General features: G+C 46.2%; 1 protein-coding gene across 1 annotated transcript in view; it reads right to left on the reverse strand.

The window, feature by feature from the left end:
- Positions 1-3,243: 3,243 nt before the first annotated feature.
- NEDD9 (neural precursor cell expressed, developmentally down-regulated 9) overlaps positions 3,244-23,160 on the reverse strand; it is a 55,667-nt gene continuing 35,750 nt past the window's right edge. The window contains exons 3-7 of the mRNA XM_044258918.1: positions 13,265-13,366; positions 12,468-12,569; positions 9,843-11,087; positions 8,427-8,516; positions 3,244-5,582 (exon numbers count right to left, since the gene is read on the reverse strand). Coding sequence (XP_044114853.1) covers positions 5,073-5,582; positions 8,427-8,516; positions 9,843-11,087; positions 12,468-12,569; positions 13,265-13,366 — 2,049 coding nt within the window. The 3' untranslated portion in view covers positions 3,244-5,072. The remainder of the gene's footprint in view (positions 5,583-8,426; positions 8,517-9,842; positions 11,088-12,467; positions 12,570-13,264; positions 13,367-23,160) is intronic.

Here is a 23,160-nt window from a genome sequence, read left to right on the forward strand (position 1 = left end):
TTTATTCACGAGAGAGAGAGAGACAGAGACAGAGAGACAGAGTGAGCGGGGAGGGGGGCAGAGGGAGATGGAGAGAGAAACTTTAACAGACTCCTTGCTGAGCTCGGAGCCTGACCTGGGGCACAATCTCATTATCATGAGATCATGACCTGAGCTGAAACCAAAAGCCCGATGCCCAACCAACTGTACCGTCCCGGTGTCCCATGAGGGTTCCTTTTTCTCCATGTCCTCACCAGCACCTGTTGTTTCTTACATTTTTGATTTTAGTCATTCTGACAGGTGTGAGGTTATACCTCATTGTGGTTTTGATATGCATTTCTCTGATGATTAGTGATGTTGAGCATATTTTCATGTGTCTGTTGGCCATCTATATCTCTTTGGAGAAATGTTTGTACCTGTCTTCTGCCCATGTTTAAACTGCATTATTTGTTTTTTTGGTATTGAGTTGTATATGTTCTTTATATGTTTTGGATACTAACCCTTTATTGGATATGTCATCTGCAAATATCTTCTCTCATTCCACAGGTTGGCCTTTTTGTTTTGTTGATTGTTCCCTTTGCTGTGCAGAAGTGGTTTTTTTTTTTTTTCTCTTTTTTTTAATGCAGTCCCAATAGTTTATTTTTGCTTTTGTTTCCCTTGCCTCAGGAGAGACATAACTAGAAAAATGTTGCTATGGCTGATGTCAGAGAAATTACAGCCATTCACTCCTTTTTATTGCTGAATATTATTCCATTGTATGACTAGACCACAATTTATTTATCGACTCACCTGTTGATGCCATTGGATTGTCTTCATTGGGACTATGATGAATAAAACAGTTTTTTTTTTAAAGTGGACATGTAGATTTTAATTTATTTTGGGTAAATACCTATGATTGAAATCACTGGGTTATGACCAATTATTACTGGTATTTGCTTACTTGTTCTATTAAAAACTGAGACAGGAGTATCTAAATCTCCACCTATAATTACAGATTTTCCCTTTCTCCTTTCAGTTATATCGATTTTTGCTTCATATATTTTGAAACTTTGTGTCTAGATATGTGCACAGTTAGTAATATTTCACTTTTTTATGAGTTGACTATTTTATCATGAAATGTCCTCCTTGATCCCTCCCTGTACTCAATTCTACTTTGTCTGCCCATGTAGCCACTCCAGCTTTTTCTTTTTTAATTCACAATGTACATGATATATCTCTTTCTATCCCTTTGCTTTTTAAAACTTATTTGTGTATTTTTATTTAATATACGTGTCTTTTAAGTAGTATATAGTTTAGGGGCACCTGAGTGGCTCTGTTGGTAAAGTGTCTGCCTCTGTGTCAGGTCATAATCCTAGGGTCCTGGGATAGACCTCATGTGTCGGGCTCCCTGCTCAGTGGGGAGCCTGCTTCTCCCTCTCCCTCTGCTTGCTGTTCCTCCTGCTTGTTCTCTCTCTCTGTGTGTCCAATAAATAAATAAAAATCTTAAAAAAATAGTATATAGTGTAGTCTTGCTTAAAAAAAAAAAAATCCAGCCTGAGAATCTCTGACTTCTAATTGGAGTGGTTAGACCACTTATTTAAAAAAAGAAGTCATAATTAACAGAAGAATAAACTGTATATATTTCAAGTGTACAATCTGATGAGTTTTGACATGTGTATACCTGTAAAGCCATCACCACAATCAAGAAAATGGGCATTTTCATCATTCCCAAGTGGTCCCCTGAGCTCCTTTGTAATCCCTCCCTCTCCCTCCTCTTTGCAGGACACCACAGATCTGCTTCCTGTCACCATAGTTTGCATGTTCAGAATTTCAAGTAAGTGAAAACAGACCATGTGTATTCTGTTCTGTCGGGTTTCTTTTACATATTGTAATGATTCTGAAATTCATTCGTGTTGGTTTTGTTTCAAATTTTTTTTATTCCTTTTTGTTTCTTTGTAGTATTCCATTGTGTGGATGTACCACAGTGGTTTTATTCATTCACACAGATGAGCATTTGGGTTGTTTCTAGCTTTTGGCTATTATAAATAGCTGCTATGAACATTCTTCTTCATGTCTTTGTACGTATACGTTTTTATTTCTTGAGTAAATACTTAGGAGAGGAATTCCTAGGCTGTATGGTAGGCATAAATTTAATATTTTAAGGAACTGCCCATTTATTTTCCAAACATTGTACCATAGCTCCCTTGTCCATCAAGTTCGTATGGCTTGCCTTTTTGTTTCAGTGACTTTATTTGGTGTATTTATACTTCGTTTACCTATTGCCCATTCATATGTCTTCTTTAGTGAGGTTTCTCTTCATATTTTTTGCCCATTTAAAAACTTTGTCTCCTCATTCTGATAAAATGTTCTTGGCTGATGTATGTGGTGCAAATATTTTCTTCTGGTTTGTGGGTTGCCTTTTTCTATTTTTAACAGTTTCCTTAGAAGAGCCAGAAGTTTAATTTTTATGAAGTCTGATTTATCAATTTTTTTCTTCTATGGTTTCTTTCTTATTTATTTTTCTATCTAAGGAACATTTGTCTACCTGAGATCTCAAAGATTTTCTCCAATGATTTCTTCTAGACTCATTAAAGTCTATGACCCATTTCATTTGTGTGTAGGGTGTAAGGTACATACTCATTTTTTTCACCATGGAACGATCCATGGAGTTGTTCCAGCACCATTTTTTCAAAAGACTTCTATTCCCCAATGAAGTGCCTAGACACTTTTCTTGAAAATCAATTCACACTTACAGATGTGGGCAAAATAATACAAGGTATATTCAAATACCTTAGCTGTAAATCTCAGTAAGATACCTGTGTGAAAAAGTAGGCTAAGCATTAAAAGTAATTTATGTGGCTATGAATCTCGAATTTGCTTCAAATAGTTTCAACTGTTTCTTTTTTTATGTCTATTCCAAAGTGAGTTAAGTCATTCTCTTTGACTCTAAACCTCATGAATGGCAACATCCATATTATGATAGTAGAAATCATTCTACTCATCGCTTAAATGTATAAGATTTCTGGTGAAGCTAAGCCTTGTTCCAGATATTTGGGTTTCACAATGTTCACAGAACCCAGAATTTTCTTCAAATGTAAATACACTCTGAAGTGATACAAAATGAAAAAATAAACAACTCTCAATTTTTCTAAAAAATCCAGACCTGTACTATTGATACAATAACCATAATTTAACTTCCTCTATTAGGAGTGCCCAAATACACCAACAGACAAATTCTGAGACAAAGACAAGAGCAAGGAAAAGAAAACCCAGTGCCTATGGAAATTGAGATCGAAAAATTTAATGATTTAAAAAATAGCCTTTACATACAAGATGGGGAAGAGAGTAATACAGATTGAAATTTTGGTTTTAAAAACGTGAAAGGTCACCACTTAGCTTAAAAAAAGTCTGTCATCTCCTAAGAAATATACTATGCAATGAACTCTATAGGGGCACCTTTCAACTCCGACTGAGTTGGTTTTTAGCAGTCTTCTTTCTCCCCACACACTTACTCGTCATGAAACGATACAACTCGTCATGAAACGTAGTCATCTCTTGACAGAACAGACCTTGGAGAACTATGATACAGTTTTTTTGAAAAGCACCTTCTGTCATGTTTTGCTGAATTTTTCCCTCATACTTAGATTGCACATTCTTCTCTCTTAAATCCTTTCCTGTTCCAATGACTCGGTTGTTTAAAACAAGTAAGCTTTATTAAGTCAAGGCATACATGGCAAATAAAAATGTTTCCAAATGGTCTAGTTTAGAACCATTAAATAAGAACTGGACTGAGGGCCTATGGATGACATGCTTACTGACTTGTTAATATGTGCATACATTTACCTACTAGGTAGGAAGTATCTCATTTGCCCCAAGGCCAGTCAGATGGCTCGTGGGTGTCTTTACTGTGCCAACGCCAGCAGGTGTAATGGGACAGACTATGGCATGGGGGCTGTGATGAGCTGGAAGATGGCGGTGGGCTGTATACACAGGATCAAGGCCAAAGAGAATTGTAGAGACTGGATGGGCTGAGTGTCGGGTCAGCAGCTGCATGATTAAGAAGGTTGCAAGATCAAATAGTGAATTCCCTTAGAATAGGATATAGCCTGGTGGCTCTAACGTTGAAGTGACTCAGGAACAGGTCAGTTTTTGTCAGGTAATGGAAGCAGTAGCACCTAAGAGTTGAGAGTCAGAAGGGCCTCTACTTAAAACTGGCAGGTGGAACCATCCCTTCTTTTTGTGGACAGTTGTAGTCTGATGTGTCTTTATGAATTCCTGCTGCAAATAATTTAGTTTTTGCAAATCTAAAAACACCCTTTGGAAAACTTCACGGCCAAGTCACTCATAAATGTGGATGATCAAAAAGCCCCGGGGAAAACATTTGCTTTCTTTTTATCATAAGGTCCTGTGTTCAAACAACCCAGCCCTAACCAGGGATTTAGCCTCCGCATACTTCTAAAATAGGGGTGCTTGGGTTAACGTATACTTCCTGAATCTTCTTCCATTTTTAAAAGGGCATTTTCAATCAGAAGTGAGGCATTTTGCCACAATGGGCCAAAGATGATCAGTTTTGAAAGGGGTGTCCAAGCAAGAACAAGTCATGCCATGCCTCTTTATTGGAAGGTGAACACTTTCACGTATGCTGTGCTTCCCACACTTGGACATGACAGGCTCAGAATAATCACTAGTATATGTAGAGCAATATTACAACTAGCTGGTATGTTTTCTAAAATTAAAAAAAAATAAGAAGGAAAAAAAATGCAGCATTAGGACATGCTTACTAAGGTGCTTCTTCATTCATGTTTTCTAATGGAATGTATTGGACAAACATCTACAAACGAACATGAATACACAGGCATACACACGTACGTGAACCAGTTTCTGTACAGTTTAGGCCTTAGATGCTTCCGTGTTTACGTAAGAACCACACAGGGAAAAAAAAAAAAACCCTCTAGCTCCCTGAATTTCTGAATGTTGTCTAACCCATAAAATGTTAAAATATTTCATTTTCATATAAAATTATCTACAAAAATAGATAACATTTACAAAAAACCAGATAGCATTTCCAGTTTTCGTTAGAAGCGCACTCAGTCCCCCTTTCCGTCCTTCTCCTCTCAGAAGGTGGCCATCTCCAGCAAAGAATGCTTGAAGAGCTGGGCGTTCCGGGACAGGTCTGTCACTTGGTGCACCATCTCCTGCAGGGCCGTGGTGCTCGGGTAATGGAGGGCCGCCATCTTGGTTGCCATCACGATCGCCTTGAGCTGCTCACAGAGCTGGTTGCTGGAGTTCATGACTTTGTTGCGAATGTCCTGGGCAGCAACCTGCCTTGTCAGCGTGTCCCCAATGAACACCAGTTTGTGTGCGCTCAGGATGACAAACTTGCTGTGGGCCACAAAGATGCGCGGCGGCTGTGCCAAGCTGACGCAGCTGAAGAGGGCGTCGATGGCGTTGAGGAGGGAGATGTAATGGGTCTCGCACTGGTCGTAGTAGAAGCACAGCAGCTGCCGATCCTGAGTGCCCACGCTGCTGTTTGTGGAGGGGAGGCTTTGAGAAGGCTTCCACTTGGAGATGTCGTTCTCCACGGGCTTGGTGATTTCTTGTTCCAACAACTGGAACTGACTTAGCTGCAAGGGAGAGAAAAGCAGAGTTTGTGAAGGGGAAGGCAGTGCGCCATCTTGGAAGTTAACCGGGGCCTGGGGTTCAAGGACAGGGATTTCAATCCCTAGTAAGTGGTTAGTGCTCACTTAGATGGGAGGCTTTGCTTTCCTAAACTGTAAAATGTGGAGGCTGAAAAAGAGGATCGCTAGGGAATCTCCCAGCTCAGGCCACTGCGGTTGGATATTGGTCTCTTCTACCCTACGGCCGGAAGGCAACTAGCTGTTATACTCAGCTGTCACCTGCACCTTTATGAAAGTTCCATGAGTTAACATTTACCAAGTGCTTAGAGTGGTTTTTGGTATATCGTCATCTCTATATAAATGTTTATTGAGCATTGAGTGGAGGCGAGGGAAAATCCAATGGGGGGGATCTCCTTATCAAGTAAATCGCTGACAGTTGGCTCCTCCTCTGGGAAAGCCTTGACTCTGTCCCTTCCAAACTCTTAGATAATTGACCATCCATGACCCCTTTCTGTTTCTCCTACTCTTGCAGGCAAGATTTGTAAATGTTAGGCAGCACTACAGGAGAGATTAACACCTATAAATACATGTGCAGAATCTCTAAGGGAATGCAAATGCTAATTGTTCATCAGAGCGCTTAGCCACCCAGACCTGTTGAAAGAAAAGAAACTCGCACATAGTCAGACTCAAGAAGTGTTACCTTCCTTCTTTCCTTACTGCTCCTGGCTGGTGTTATTATTTAAACTGTACTTATAATCTCATGCTATTCCACCAAATCTCAGGAAAGACCTTTCTTTTGCAGGTAAGGACTACCTGTGACCTGAGCTTAGGACTCTACGATCTTCTGCTCTGAGACAGAGCTCAGTCAGAGTAGGGCCAACCTCATCCAGTTTTGCACCCAAGAAATGCACTGTACGCTATGTTTTTTGAGAGAATCTGCTTTCTTCTTAGAAATTACTATGATTTCAACAAGTTCCCTAAAGCCCTGCAGTCCTCCTTGGCCAAATGCCAAAGTAGACATAAATGGATCCAGGGTGATGTTTGACGGTATCTCGCTTATCCTTTGACAAATATGTTCATAAATATATCATCTTATTAGAGAGATGGGAGAATTTTCTCATTTTATATAGAAGCAACTGTAGTTCATGGAGGTTAAATGACTTGCCTAAGGTCATAGAGTTGGCTGGTCAGAAAGCAAGGACTAGAATTCTGGTTTCCTACAGCACATGGACTCAGTCGATTAAGCAACCAATTCTTGATTTCAGCTCAGGTCATGATCTCAGGTTGTGAGATGGAGTCTCTCATCAGGCTCCACTCAGTGTGGAGTCTGCTTGAGATTCTCTCTCTCCTTCTCCTTCTGCTGCCTAGCCCCCAACTCTTGTGCTCTCTTGGTCTCTAAAAAAATAATAAAATATTATCTTTTTTAAAAAGGAACTCTGGCTTCCTGAGGCAACGTGACAGTTCATGTCTCTATGTGACATTTCATTTCAGCTTAAAAGGCATGTAAGTCCTCAATCCATTACTCTTTATTTTTATGCCCCATACCAGCAAGACTCGTCATTATCAGCCCCGCTCATGCCCAGCTTTGGAGTGAACCTGCCTTGCCCAAATCCCTTGTTTGAGGGCTTGGATATATCTTGAACACATTTGATTCTGCTCTCATTCTTTTAGATGGGACCAAGAACAGCCCAGCCATACACTTGTGTTGTAGGAGATAGATAGATAGATAGATAGAGATGGCCCAATCAGACTCTCTCTCTTTCTCTCTCTGTTTTGTTTTGTTTTAGTAATTTGATGAACCACAGTAGGGAGCTATTAGCTAAAGATGCTGAGCTGAAAAGCCATCTGTGGGAAGGAGTCAGGGTGGCCATGTATGGGTTCTGTGAAGTTCAGTAGTAGCCAAATAAGTAGACAAGTAGAGGAAACTGTCAGATAATAGAGGAGAAGGAAGCAAATTTAGAGAAAAGAAAGTCCAAGGAGAGAGAATTTGCAGTCTGAGCTCTCATCAGACTTATGTACGATCAGGCTCATTGGCTGTATCTGCGTTTTCTCTTCCTACATTACCCTACTATGATTTTGTTATAAAACCTGTTTGCTTGGCCTAGCTTGACTGGGTTTTGCTTCTGAGACCAACAGCCTTAACCCAAAAAGTCCTAACATGTTAGGTATACAGAAATAGCCTGGAAAAATGGCTATTTAGACATAATCTAGGTACACCAGCTGGATTACTAAAGCTATAAACATTCTCTTTGTTCTTATTCCCTATTATAAGCTTTGGAGCTGCTGCTTCTTATTATTATTATGATTTTTTAAAGATTTATTTATTTGAAAGAGAGAGTGAGGGAAAGGGGCAATAGGGAGGTGGAAAGGAGAGAGAGAGAGAAGCAGACTCCTCATTGAGCATGAAGCCAGATGGAACTCAGGGCTCGATCCCATGACCCTGAGATCATGACCTGAGCTGAAATCAAGAGTCGTACACTCAACCGACTGAGCCATCCAGGTACCCCAGAGCTTTTTTTTTTTTTTTTTAAAGATTTATTTACTTGAGAGAGAGGGAGCACACAGGGAGGAGCAGAGGGAGAGGGAGAGAGAATCCCAAGCAGACTCCACACTGAGCACAGAGCCACGGAACCGACATGGGGCTCCATCTCATGATCCTGAGATCATGACCTGAGCCAAAACCAAGAGTCGGACGCTTGATCGATTGAGCCACTCAGGCACCCTGAGCCTTGGAGCTTATCTGCGCCCAAGAATGCTGGAAGGACCAAAACGATGATCTTCTGAAGGGCTACCTCCCTTACGAAGTGAGAAATCCTCAAGCCCAGGTAGGTCCTGTCCTGCCCGACTTACCTGATGATGTTCCAGCTGCATCTTGTTCTGTTTGATGATATTTTCTTTTTCCAGCAGCTCTTTCTGTTGCCTCTCAAACTCCTCCTTCCCCTGTTATTTGTCAACATAAACAAAACATAACATCACCCCTGTGGTTCACTTGTGCTAACTTTCATTGACAAATGTGTAAACGCCCTTTAGTTTTCCATTGCCTTGGCCCTAGTAGGCCCTGTTAGGCCCTGTGAATGCCAGACAGGGAGGGCGCGCTCCCGGCCAGACTTCCAGCATCCCCGTGTAGGGCAGGGCTGAAAACTAAAATCTGTTCTCATGGGGGGTGCCACCATCTCTACTCGACTTTCCCATTTTGGGAGACCCATGCTCCCCTGCAAACCTCCTTACTCAGTACTATTTCTCAGGGTTCTCCTCTAACAGATTATATGCAAACCCATAAACCTAACACAGGTCTAAGCGGGGTCCACACTGCACTCCCAGTTTCTTTGGATTGTCTACAACTCTACACCAAATTAGTATTTCCCGGTATGCAGAGCTGAACGACGCACTACGGGAATGGTGAATGCCCCCATCTACTCTATCCTGCCCCTTTCCTTAGCAGTGGGGGTGTGGGGTGGGAGGCAGGGCTCGGCTCTCTCCCTTCCCCAGTCTCCTGTGTGCAACGGAACTGTAGTTAGTCCAACAGTCCTCCAGATGACCCATCCCTCTCAGTCAGATGAAAGGAATGGCCGAAGGAGATAGCAAATTCTAAATAATGGATCTTGGATAAAAGTTTGAATTCCCCAAAGTGAAAGGGATCCTGGGTCAACGTGGTGGAATTTCCATGTGTAGGAGTCAGACTGTGCCTGCCCTATTTCCCATGTGCTGGTGACATTCTGGGTCAACTGACAAACACCCGGTGTTCTTCAAGGTCAACCTGAAGCTTCAGTAATTAATTAAACACACAAACACACATTGCAGAGCTGAAGGGATTTCTGAGAATTTCTCTAGTGTAGAGCCTTCTTTCTTTCGTCACAGTGCCTCCCTCCTTTTTCAAATAAAATACCATGCAGAACTCTATCATAAAATGTGCACAGAGGTTGAGCTGGTGTGATTATGTGAGAGGAACACATGCCTATTTGGGGAGTCTCTTCCCGCTTGCCCGAGGCATATCAATGGATCACCCCAATCCCGTGCTCTATTCACTTTGCGAATGAAGAAATGACAGCCCCGGGAGGTTCGGTCAGTGGGTCACACCGTTAGTGCCAAGGAACTGAGGACTCAGCACTCTCGGGCCAGTGCTGTCGCCTTCATACCTGAGCTATGAATTCTGCTTGAGAACTGTGAACCACGTTCTCGCCCCGGGCCGTCCAGCCTACCTGCCGTCCGCGGCACCCCCAGGCTCCCTGAAGGCGAGCACAGGCCGTAGGAGCCCGATTTCCTTACCTGCAGGTGGACGTAGTCATAATCGTCCATCCAGCTCCTCTCGGAGCTGTCGCTGCTGCTGCAGTCAGGGGGCTGGTCCCTGCCCAGGCTCGGGGGCAGCGGCTTGGAGAGGGCTTGGGCCTTAGGGTCCCCGGGAGGCAGCAGCAGCTGCACCTGGGACGCCGCATGCGGGTACTCCGGGGAGTTCGTGATGCTCTCGGCGCCGCTCTTGGCGTGCGAGCCGCCGGGGCCCGGCCGGAAGAGGGCCTCTGCGTTGGTGTTGATGGTTGTGGTGAGCTGCTTGGCGTCATCGGGCACGGTCTTGGCCACCATCACGAAGCGGTCCAGGTCGTCCCACTTGTTCTGCGGCTTGTTGACGGCCAGAATGTTCAGGGACCAGCTGCACTCGTTCAAGTCGTGGCTGGTCTGGCTCAGGATCTGGTGGGAGTCTTCCACCCTCTGGAGCTCCCGCTTCATTTTGTTCTGCAGGAGGAGATCGGGGAGGCAGGACGCATTGGCGGCGGCTCCCTTGGCAAAGTGGAGGTAGTCCCTCACGGACACCTCCACCCTGTCCACGGAGGCGCGGATCTCGTTGACGTGGCGCTCCATGTACCCGTAGCACCGCCAGTCCGTGGTCACCAGCGCCAGGAGGCTGGACACGCCCATCTCCAGGCTCTGCTGGAGCCGGTGCAGCCGCTCGATGGCCGAGTCCGGATCCAGCAAGAGCCTTTTGTCCGGGGACGGGGAGGTCGACAGGGAGGACTCCTTGGAGGTGGTGGAAGATGTGGACATGTTGCTCCTGGTGCTGCCCGTGCTGGAGAAGGACAACCGGTTGATACCATCCACCACGTCCTGACAGCCTTTGGTGTCCGGGGCGCTGTGCAGAGGGACGTCGTAAACGCCGTCTCTCTCTTCGGGGTTTGCTTTCTCACTGGTTTCTGCCGGCGGCTCCAGGAATTGAACCCCTCGGGGGACGTCGTAGGCGTCGTTCTGGGGGCCCAGGGACTGTCCCAGCTGTGAGGGCGGGTGGTTCGGCGAGACGTTTTGGGGTCTCCGTGTTGCCAGATCCGTGGTTCCTGCAGCATCACAGCTGTATTTTACATGAAGGTCCTTCCCGATCGGCTTGGTGCTGGTTGGGGGGATGTCGTAGACGCCCTCGGGTCTGACGTCCGGCCTTGCGGCTGGTCTCACAGGAGGGGGGAAATCATATTCTTTTTCCCTAAGCCCTGCCTCATCTCGGCAAGCAGAGGGTGGGATGGCATATACCTGAAAAGCAAGTGGAAAAGGAGCCATTATTTTTTCAGCTGGCTCATGCGAACGTGCAGAAGCTGAAAAGGACCTAAAAATGAGGCTACGATTCTCAGTCCTCATCGCTGGCTCCTGGCTTTCCACCTTCCTCTCACTTCTGGCCTCTGTTTCCCAAGGCTCGGCTCTGCTCTCACTTCCCTCATCCTTGGACGGGAGCATCCTTCCCATGGCCTCAGCGCCGCCTGTGTGTGGACCCCTCCTGGCTGAGTGGCCCTCCCTGGGTCCCAGGCCCGAGTTTCTGACCACCTCCTGGGTCTCCTTCCATGGCTGATCCAGGCAGGGAGGCAGACCGTGCCGTCACACACAGGACGAGGCATCGGGTCTCCCGGCTGTGACACGCTGAATAGTTGCTTCCATGTTCTGACACACAGTTCCCTTCTCTGCACAGTAGGCGTAACTGTATTTCGGGGCAGGCGTGCCCCAGAGGACAAGAGAGGACGTCAGATGCAGCAACCCCTAACTATGGACTGAGGACTGTCGGGAGCCACGCTGGCAGAATAAGAACAAGATGGCGCATGCGCTTTGAGGAACGAGATGTGATTGGCTGACAGCTTATGTAAGAGGTGCATGAACACTGCGGGACCCTTAGGTGGTGGAAGGGAATGATCATGCGCGCGCTGCATGATAGGGCTGCTCATTGGCTGTTACAAACCGTATATATGTGCGTGAACTTCCCTGTAGGGGAGGTGCGCGGGCCGGGAGCGGCGGACCAGCACGGAATCCGGCGCTGCGGCGCGCAGTGCGCCGGGCGGAGACCCCCGGGCCCCAGACGGAGACCCCCGGGCCCCAGACGGGGCTGCTTTGAGCGGGGCGTCCCAGGGACAGGGCTGCCCCCAGATCGCGGCGCAGGAGAGCGCAATAAAGAAGCTTGCCACCCTGTGTGCCCCCGGGTCGTTCTTGATGGTGAGAGCGACAGAGGACGCTGTAACGCTTCTCATAAATACGAGATATGTCCGTTGCTTGCCAGACTGAATTATTTTATCTTCTAACTGGCTCTCCTTATCGACTATCTCATTTTTAATGGAATGCCCTAACTATGGAACCCTTAGACTTTGAGATTTTTCTTTCCTTTCCCTTTTTAAAAAAGTAATCTCGAGGCTCCACGGGGGACTTGAACTCACGACCTCGAGATCAAGCGTCGAGTGTCTCCTGACTGAGCCAGCCAGGTGCCCCTGGAACCCTTTGGCTTATTGCCTTTGCCTACTGCCTTTCCATCTTCCCGTTCACTCTCACTAAGACTGGTTTCTCCCCTTTGCTTTGCCCTTCTTGTATTACCCCAATAAAAACACACACACACACCCACACCCCTTTTTTGCTGCTCTGTGGTAGCTCACTTACCCCTTTGGTAGGAGGGATGTCATAGACACCTTGAGGTTTTATCTCTCCGACTGGAACTGAAAACACGGGGCCTTTCACTGATGATGGAGGGATATCGTACACCTGAAGAGAAACACTTGCGTTACCCAGAACAGAAATGTCACATACGTGTCACTTCTTATGTTACTAAGCCTTTCACTAGGGACTAATTTGCCAGGTTATGTATGTCCTTTCTCTGTGTCATATGGGGATGGTAGAATTCTTTTTAGATTTCATGTTCTTCGACTTAGATTTGAGTATAAAAATGACCTGATGTGAAGTATCTGCACTGTCTGGACTTGATTTATTTATTTTTAAAGAATTTAGTTAGTTATTTGCGGCAGAGAGAGTGAGTGAGAGAGAAAGCGAGCGAGCATGAGCGGGGTGGGGGAGAGGGCAGAGGGACCGGGAAGAGCAGACTCCCCGCTGAGCAGGGAGCCCCAAGGACCCTCGGCTCAATCCCAGGACCTTGAGACCGTGACCTGAGTCACAGTCGGCCACTTCACGGAACCACCCAGGCGCCCCACTGTCTGCGCTTTAAACTATAGTTTAAAATTTTACATTTCCTGACTGAGAATGATAAGTGACAAAAGCTTTGTCAGATAAAGGCCTAGGATTTCCTGATTGAGCAAATCCAGAAAACGTAATTTAAATAGCATTGCTGGAAATGGCTTCTGTATAGCTAGCTTCAAGTGAAACATGCCTACGTGGTGAACTTCCCTTTGCTCGTAGCCCTGAAGGAACGCTCCCCCTGCCCCACCCTGGGTGCTGGTACATACCCCTTGCGTGGCGTGGGAAGGAGGGATGTCGTAGATGTCCTTCTGGTATCTGGCCGGGTACTCGTACACGTAGCCCTGGCCCGTCCTCACGGGGGTTACTACCTGTGGGCAGGAAGACAAAGAGTGATCAAATTCCAAGCCTCAGCCTCCCAATCAGGCACTCCCCAGTCACCTCTCCCCCGTAAGAAGAAAGAAAGAAAAATACGGAAGGGAAGAGAGAAAAGGAAGGGGACAAGAGGACATTAGGGCACAACACTTTTTTTTTTTTTTTTTGTACAGCACAACACTTTTAAATCCCCTCTTGAATCCCAATAAAGGACAAATCCCTGAAATAGCTCCATCCCTCTTCCTCCTGATGACAAAACCATATCAAAGTTGGCCCAAGTTTCAATTCCCAGGATGTACCTTAAGGGAGAACCATTTTTAAATTATGAAATTTTAAGTTATGATCCTAGATCGTTCCTTTGAAGCACCAAAACCACAGCATAATGAAAAAAAAAAAAACCACTTTTTTTTAAAAGGCTCTGAAACTATTTGTAAAGTGAATAATGCAAATAGAGACTTGAGCTACTTAAAATTCCTCTCATGCCTTCCCCAGGACGCCTCTTCATGTGACATTATTATTATTATAACTCAAATTCCATAGGTCACTAGAGGACTTTTATGAAGCCAACAGCTCAGCAGAGCTGCTCTCAGAAGCCTCCAGGAGCTTTCAATCCAACCTTTGAAACAAATGACACACTGAGTTGGGAGCCACTGGGAACAGAGTTCAGGTCTCGAATCATTTTCTCATTTCCACCGGGGGAACAGACATCCCAGACAGTACCTACATCCAAGGGATGTGGGAAGTCAAACACACTCATCACAAGTCTGTCATCTGGAAGCAACGCCAACAGAAGGAACCTCACCCAGCAGGCTCGCATTTTCCCATCTACCATCCTTCCTCGTGTCCTAAGCACAGGCAGAGAACTCTCTTGAAGTGAAACTCACTGGAAATGTATTTAATTTGAAACTCATTTGGAAATGTCTTTAATCCTCCAGGGGGCTACTAAATGACCAGCGTCTTGTGTCTGCCTAACCCCTGTTCCCCCCCAAATGACTAACAGCAGCCCCCCCTTAGTATTGCCCATCACTTTTTTTTAAATTTTTTTAGGAGACTGAGCATTGTAAATGAGGCAGAGCTGGCTCTTCCTTAAGAAGCCGTCATCTTTTATCCTTTCCCTAATGTGAAAATTCTGGCGTCAGGCTGCCTGCAAAACTATGTGAAAAATGCTCGCCTTCATCTTCTGCTGCAGTGGATGGAACACAGCCAAAGGCACCAATGCCCTCCTCCCCGGGGAGCTCTACGACGCTAACTACTGCCCTAGTGCCTGCGGCTCATTACTTCTTGCCATGGATGTAAAGAAGATTAGAACTGCAGTCATCATCCCATCAAATCTCTCCACTGCCTCGGGTTTAAGAAAAGGAATCTGTGGCTTTAAACTCTGTTGGCATGTAGCATACAGAACCATTTGTAGAGTGGACACTGCACCGTGCCTAGTAAATCGTCCTTTTAAAAAGCGGCGTGCCCTTTGCTCAAGAAAGACGCGCTGTGTTCCTAGTGCCCTTATATAGGATTTTTTTTTCTCACTCACTATTGTCTAGGAGAGAAGTGAAGGATCTTCTCTGAGTGTATCTCATCAGCCCCTCTATTTATAGCTCTCTATTTTGGCTTTACAATAGAACCTGCACACAACACAGCTTTTGTGCGGTCTGAAAGCTTCTAAGAGCGGATTCTGTCCAAGGTTGCCAAGTTGGTAATAATGCTAATGGAAAACCAAGGCTGGTTATGCTGAAGGCCAGCTGAGTGGTTCCATCTTTAGTTGAAAGATGGGAAGGGGGCGCTGGGAGATAGAGGGGGAGGTGCCAGTATCTGAAAATAGTCCTTGGTGAGATGTAAACATATGGCAAGACCTCAGAAAGGCGGGGTCCTCGACAAAGCTCTTCCTTGCCTTTGTGGGACCTTCCCTGGCAGAGGGCATTCGTGCTTCCCGGTATTTAACTTCTCACTTCCTGACAAATGTCACAAAACCTCAACTCGCTCTCTCTTTCTCATTTGGAGGATGCCTGTGGTCATCTGGTTTTTAAAAACTTTGCATTCCAAGTCAGTCATTTTCCTTGTTTATGCGTTAAAAGAAACAGATGGCGAAAACCACAGGGGGGAAAAAGCCAACAAAATACAGTCTCCCCGATTCCAGCATTCCTGACGGTACCATCGAATTCACGCTGGTCCACAAACAGCATTTAAAAGGGACCAGCATTTTGCCTCTGGTCAGACACAGCCAGGGCAGACCGCGATTCACTCTGTAACATCTGAAAGCACGAGCCGCTGAAGTCTTCTTCTTTTGGACATCTCCCTCCTCAACCCGTCGCTTGGGTGACTTTCATGCCAATTGCGTGTTCTCTCCTCGGAGGAAAGTGCTGACTGTTCTGTACCTTACGGAGTATCCAGTTCTGTGGTCACAAGACCTTTTCTTCCTGCCTGACACAGTACACAAAAACCTTTCTACTGTCCCGGAATTACTGAACCTCAACCTCCAAGGAACACCAAGGTCTAGCCAAGGGGATTTAAATTTCGGAAGCATTCCCCTGGGTGTTTGCGAGGCAAGGCATCGATGGCATTGCTACACAGAGGGCATTTCAAATCTAATTTTCTCAAGGAAACAAAGTCAGGTTTTTCATTTCCTTTTTTCCTCCCTTGGTTTTTCTTTTGTGTTTTCCTTTTTTTCTGTGTATTTATTTATAGTTACAAGGAACTCCCATATTGACCTCTTAGCTCATTGGAGTTGATGCAAATGGAGCTAGAAAGGGGGATTCTTGGGGCTCTCAGGACCAAGGGCTAAGGCAATCCCCTTCCTGAGGACCCTGGAAGAGGAAGTGCATTTTCCGGATATGGGATTTTCTGCCCTGTGAAGAATCTGACTGGTCCTCAGATGTTAGTATACTCTTCTTGTCAACTAACTGAAGAAACTGAAGGTGGACACTTGAGAAGAGAAGGCGGCGGCCAGATGTAGACATTTAGGAAAGAAAAAGTCCATTTAATAAATCTCCCCGGGAGTGGAGGGTGGCATCCAAAGTCCAGAGAGTGGGGTTACATTAGTGCTCTAATGAAGTGCTTGCCTAAAAACAAGCAAACACACACACACACACACACACACACACACACACACACACACACATTCTTCCATCCCCCACTCTGATGTGTTTGATTTTCACCATTTTCGGCGTTAGAGCCTGGGCATCAAGAGCTGCTTTTAAATACCTCCAATGTCTCATAATTTTGAGAGCCGCGCATGCTGAAAATTTAAAGGGTGGCAGTGGGGGGCCGAGGGATTCCCCAGCAGCCAGCACGTGTGAGCCAGTGAGCTAGAAGAGAGGCCCTTGGGCCGGGTCACTCACACCTCCCCAGTCCTTGGCGTGGCTTTGCACCTGTAGCCCAGCGAGGGACCGGGTCTTGGATGCCTGTGGGGCCCAGCAGATGAGGTGGAGGGAGAAACAAGCTGGGATTTCATGCTGGGGAGACAGAACCCACAACCTCCCGGAGGAAAGCAGCCATTCCTCAGCTCCAGCCAGCTGCCACCCTGAGAAAAGATGCCCCGTGTTGCTAAGTCTCTCAAATTTTCAGGAGAAGCCAGAAATCTGGATTTTTTTAACGTGAAATCTGATCTCCAGAATTGGCTCAAATATTTCAAATAGTGTCCTGGCCAAACTAAACGTGTCTCTGGCCCTCAGGGGGCCCGTCCTGCCTTCATCTATGTATTTCTGCCCTCCTCCCTCAATCCCTTGTCATCCCTTTTCTGCCAGGGCCCAGAAAGCTCTTTAGCAATTCCATTCCTTGACAAGACTGAAGTCCACCATTTTATACCCATGCCCCGTGTGCCACACGTCTATGCCTTCACTCACGCTGTATCTCTGTCCAAGATACTCTTCCTCCTGTCCTCAGATTCATATTTTATTCAACTTTCAAGGCCAGGCTGAGTGTCTCTCTCCCATGGAGCCTTTCCAGACAAGAGCACCTTTTTCTTGGAACGTCCCAAGCACATGATGCGTCCGTCTCTAAGGGAACTAATCACTTGTGGTCTGTTTTGGTGCCTCCCATTCTTCTCTGGGCATGGTGGAGATAGAGCCTGTTTCTTCTTCATTTGTAGATACACAGCAGGGCTCTGCACAGTGCCTTGACTGTAGTAAGGCTTGGATAAATGCACTGACTGGATATGTTAATGAACTAAAGGAAAACTCGAGGCTCTTCTTACACAAGATGGTGCGGAACCGGGCAGGACAGGAAACAGACCGGCCCATGTAGGACAAGGTTGGTGTCTAGGTGAGTTAGCTCTAGGATGAGTGGGACCCACAGGAGAAGGAGCGGAACGGGCTCTTCTCAGCCATGCATGGTAAGGTTGGGCAAGTGATGATGGCAAAAAAAGCAGAGCGAATTTTAGATAAAGTCAAGCCATCAGAAACCACGGAAGCATGATCACCTGTGCGAGTGGTTGGTGTGAACCACTCGGAGGCCAAGAGGGGCTGCTAGCTGCTTCCCTTTTCCCTAGGCTCGAGTCTGCATGTGACTTGACCATCTGTGTTCTTCTTAACCACCAGCTAGAAACGTATGGGGGAGTTTTGCAAAAAGAAATCAAAACAAACTCCGCCGTTTACCTCAGTATCAGAAGGAAAACACAACAAGGAACAGGAGCTCTGACACGGGTCACGGGAAGCTGTGAATCAGAGGCCAAGGGCACACCAGGTCTTTAGCTCATGGAAAGGATTTGATCTGATGAGGGAAGGGACTGAGAACATAAGCCAGACTCAGGTCAGAGCTGACTCGACCACGTGTGAGAACATGACCAAGGCATCCCTCCATTCTAAGCCCGTTTCCTCATTAGTAGAATGGAAATAATAACACTTAGAGGCTATTAGTATATTAAATGAGATCAAGTACATAAAGAGCCTGGCATCCAGCAAACCCCTTAAGTCTTAGTTATTTCTATTATAATTGTCTATGATAATTCTATTATAATTGCTGGGTTATACAGCTTTACTTTTGGACTTAAGTTGTGGACCTGGGAATTCAGATCAACGGACCTACTGAAGACAGCTTTTAAAGAATGAGGAACAGGGGCGCCTGGGTGGCTCAGTGGGTTAGGCCGCTGCCTTCAGCTCAGGTCATGATCTCCGGGTCCTGGGATCGAGTCCCACATTGGGCTCTTGCTCGGCAGGGAGCCTGCTTCCCTCTCTCTCTCTGCCTGCCTCTCCATCTACTTGTGATTTCTCTCTGTCAAATAAATACATAAAAAATCTTTAAAAAAAAAAAAAAAGAATGAGGAACAGATATTAACAATCGTCTTCATCACCTCAAAGCATTAAAAGATAGTAAAGAGGGGCACCCGGGTGGCTCCATCAGTTAGGTGGCTGCCTTCAGCTCAGGTGATAATCCCAGAGTCCTGGAATCAAGTCCTGCATCAGGCTCCCTGCTCAGTGGGGAGTCTGTCCCTGCCTCTCCCCTCTGCCCCCCTCTCCAAGCTCATGCTTTGTTCTCTTGCTCTATCTCAAATAAATAAATAAAAATCTTAAAAAGAAAGAAAGAAAGAAAGAAAGAAAGAAAGAAAGAAAGAAAGAAAAGGAAAGGAAAGGAAAGGAAAAGAAAAGAAAAAGAAAAAGAAAAAGAAAAAGAAAGAAAGATCATGTCTGACTTTGGGAGCAGAGAAGGAATTCACAGAGGTAAGCCCACACCTTAAGGCTGCTTTTTTCCGGGGGTGGGGGGCACTGACTGATGTGAGAGAAGTGTGTCTAAAAGGCCACACTGTGTCTTTTTGCCATGTCTTCGGGTGTGGGGGAATATTGGACTCTAGGGCTTCCCAAGGTTGGGACCCCACTTTGGGTTGGATGTAAAAGTAAGAAGGTGCTAGAAGGGAAGCCACCCACGCACAGGCTGAAGCCATGTTTTCCCTCATCAGGGTTGGTAAGACTATCTCAAAGCCCGAAATCAGATTTCTGTGTGGCTGGGAGGCTGGCAGAAGGGAATAAAATACTCTCTGGAAGTAGACGACATCTTTATGGGCCTTCAATTATTTCTTACAAATATTTGTAAATCCAGCGTCCGTCCTACAAAGGTACCCAGAAATATAGGAGACAAGACAGCAGAAAAGGATAAGAGCCAATTTTTGCTTTCTTCCCAATATGAGGAGGATGTGGTCTGTGTCTTAGTGACCACAGATCTCACAGGCTGTTGGCTTTCAGAGTGTTTCGTGATTAAACCAGGGGAGCCAACTAAATGTAATCATTTAGATATGAGTTGAATAGAAAAAAATGAATCTTTACAAATGCATAGTGTTCCCAGTGAGGTCTGTGAGGCGATGGGAATTTCACATCAAAGCAGCCAGTGAAAGAGACTTTGGTTTCCCAAGGCCATCAGGAGATTGAGTTGGGTTACTGTTTTACTCTGGTCTTCTCAGTATTGCCATTGTCACAGCGATCACCCTAACCGCCCAAGACACTCCAGCGGAAAACCCCAGGAGATAAACATGCTTTATGAGGCATAGACATGAAGCTATTTATCCAAGAGGAAGATGGCAACATCCCAAACCCAGGACCCTTGACTGGGTTTCTCCTCAGACAAGGCCTTTTCAGTGGGAGATCAAAAGCTGGATTTGTCAAGAGGACCTCACCAAGAAGTGGGGCACATACCCCGCTGGGAATCTAGTAGCGAAATACTTTCAAGAGGACTCCTGCTCATGTGGTACCCCAGGGGCCAAGGTCTCAGTAAGACTCCGTGGGCATCCACTTCACTTCCTCAGGGCAGAGCTCGCTCGGGGGTGCCTGGGAGTGGGGCCTCACTGCTGTGAAGGCCCTGAGGTTGGGAAGACCTTAGCCTCTCAGCGCATGCCTCCTGCTCAGTGGCATGCTGTGGAAACGGGAGGGGAGCAAGCTGTGCCTGGGCAGACCCTCCCCGCCCCCGAGAGTCCCAGGAAAGCTGACGAATAGGGTCTCCGCCATGTTGTGCCCTCCTTCTTTCTGACGCCAGCCCTACCACTCACTTCTTGTCTCTTTCCTCCAACACCCAGCCCTGTTTTCATTCCTTCCCTCCTCCCGTGCTACCAGCAACTGTAAAGAAGAACAAAAACAGTAACAAGGAAGTGGAAAAATCCTACTGTTTGACAGAAAGAACTGGGTGGAATGGATAAGAGGCCTAGATGGGACGGGGAGCCCGGAGCACAGGTTCTAGGGTATTCTCATCATTATTATGGCCCATACTTCTACATTGGATAGATGCCTGCTTCAACGAATACAAAAATCACAGAAACAGAATTTTGTATAATTTTAGCAGAATTTAACAAGACATCCCACTTGGAAGGGTACAGAGGGGTCTTTGTAACCGTCTGGGTTTCTGTGTCCCATGATTTAATTCTCTGGGTCTACGTCTCTCCATCCCGAAGCAACATCAGAAGTGGCCAGAACGACCCAATCGTGTCTTCTTGATATCCAGATAATGCCTCGATAACTGATTCCCCCGAGTTTACCCATCAACCTTGCAGAGCAGGAATGTGGGCACCCGGCTCCTGGCATTGTGCCCCTGGGCCTTGTCAAGGCCTCGGCAACCCAGGTGGTGCTCAGGAAGTATAATGAGTAATTGATGAGAAGTTAAAAAGTGCCACCGTACCGTAATAATTACAGTCCGGATTTATAACTCTGCCATTAACAGTTCCTAAGATTGTCTGAATTCAGAAGTAGGCCTCACCGACCAGCAGTCGGCCATCTGCATTTTTCTTGGCATCTGCGGAAAATAAAATCAGATCGCTTCCTGTCTATCTCTAATCTCCCTAACCCCCCAGTTTAATTTATACTATCTCTGGGTTTCATGCATTAACAGGAGTATTTAGATTTCAAAAACTGCCCGCTGGAAAGAACTCATTTCATATAAATGCCCTTAAAAAGCATTCACAGAGCCACAACGTGTTTATTAGATCTTATAATAACCTCTTTGTCTTAAAGCTCATGAACTGTGTGACCCTTTCCCTTTAAAGAAAAACCCTGAGGAAGAGAAACATCACTATTATCACCGTCTGCCTGTTAGAACTGGGGTCCAGCTTTCAGAAACAGCGAAGTTACAGAGGTTCGTCTGTTTAAGATCGAAGATTACTAGTTTCTTTTCTACGACCAGAGGAAAAGCCACATGTTGCCTCCACTGGGTTTATTAATTCTCTATAAATGCTCTCTGCCCAGCTTGGGTGTAGCAGTGAGCGCATTCACTGTGCGCATAGCAACAATATAATGAAAACCGAGTCTGGCCCGGAAAATACACCCTCGTGGGCCAAGTGCATGGCTTACCCTTCCTAAAGCTTCTCTTGAGCCCACTGAGGTCTCTCCCCCTTCTGTTCTTGGGCAGTGATTTACTTTCCTTCAAAGATATTTCGCTGTCTGATTTTTAGGCTAGAACTCAGCCTTTCACTCGCCCCATCTAAATCACGGTCAGCCTCTCTCTCTCTCTCTCTCTCTCTCTCTCTTTTTTTCCCCTCCAAATGAGGAAAAAGTCACAACCGAAGGCTCAGAAGTGGAACAGGGCTCTTGGGTCACTTTCATTAGACACAGCATTCAGGAGCCCAACCACTCCATGGAAACAGTGCCCCGATTGTCCAGCCTCCAGCACGCCTCCCCTGCTGCTTTCAGGAAGCTCTTTGTGCAGCAAGTGCTAAAGCAATATTTAGTTATGGAGTGACCGAGCGTCAAAGAGCAGCTCGAAGCATTTAATGCGGAAGAGCACGGCGGGGAATGACGTCTGGGCTCCTGCCGCGGTTGAGGTCTTTCTCCGCACAAAGTTGAATGGGACCCATGGTGACAGAGCTGGGTCCAGTGAAGTCATTTTTTTTTTTTTTTAATTCCATGGACCGAGATGTTCTTGGAGAACTAGAAAAGGCACCAGCGTTTTGGCTCTTTGGATGCCCAAATAAATTCAACAGGACACTAACCACAAGGTCTGGATTTTGGAAGGGAGTTTAGATGCCCACAGACAGCCCGAAAGGGGCTGTGATTGTGGAAATGGGGGAAAGGCATGAGCATTTCAGGACCCAAATGCTGGGAGCTCTTGGTAGGAGACCCTGCGCAGGAGACCTCTCAGGGCCTCCCTGGGAGAAGGGACGTCGTGGCTGAGATGATAGACCCATCACGTGGCAGAACGTGGTGCTGTGGGCATGGCTGTTGCTTCCAGAGACACCTGACCCGACAAGGGTTTCTGCCATATCTGAGAGAATTAAACAGAGGAAAATGGACAGAAAAATAAAGTAAGTTCTAGGAGGAAACATTCTCTTAGCTTTTGGTACCAAAGCGGGGAAGATAGTTCTCTTGAAGAAGCTGCTCTGTGGGAAGTGTTCTCCTGTACAGGGATGGGGCTGCAAGCTGGCTCAGCAGACCTCCCCACCCCCCACCCCTCCCCCTTGTTCCTCCTGCTCCTTGCCTTCTATCCCCACAGCTCCATCTTCTGGAGGCGACTGCGGTTTCTAGATGGGAAGGCGGACTGCATCCTAAAGGAGGAGTAAGATTCGCCACAACTTACGGGGTCAAGTTGAAATTTAGATCAATGCCTGAGTGTCTTTTTTTTCTTTTTCTTTTTCTTTTTTTTTTTTTTAAGAATCTTGAGATCAAGCAGTTTTACTACTTTTCCAGTGACTCTGGGAAAGAATCAGATAAGGATATCTGGATCATAAAATTTTAGCAAAGACCATTAGAGATAATTCAACCCTACTCCCCATTTCACAGTTGAGGGAACTGGAGTTCAGAGAGGTTAATCAGCTGGTAAATGGCAGAGAAGTAAGTAAGAACCTGGTTGGCTGGGTCCCGAGGTCCACCCCTACTTTTGTCAATGTCCG

The sequence above is a fragment of the Neovison vison genome, chromosome 1 (assembly GCF_020171115.1).
Source record: "Neovison vison isolate M4711 chromosome 1, ASM_NN_V1, whole genome shotgun sequence".
In the NCBI taxonomy this organism is placed as follows: Eukaryota; Metazoa; Chordata; class Mammalia; order Carnivora; family Mustelidae; genus Neogale; species Neogale vison.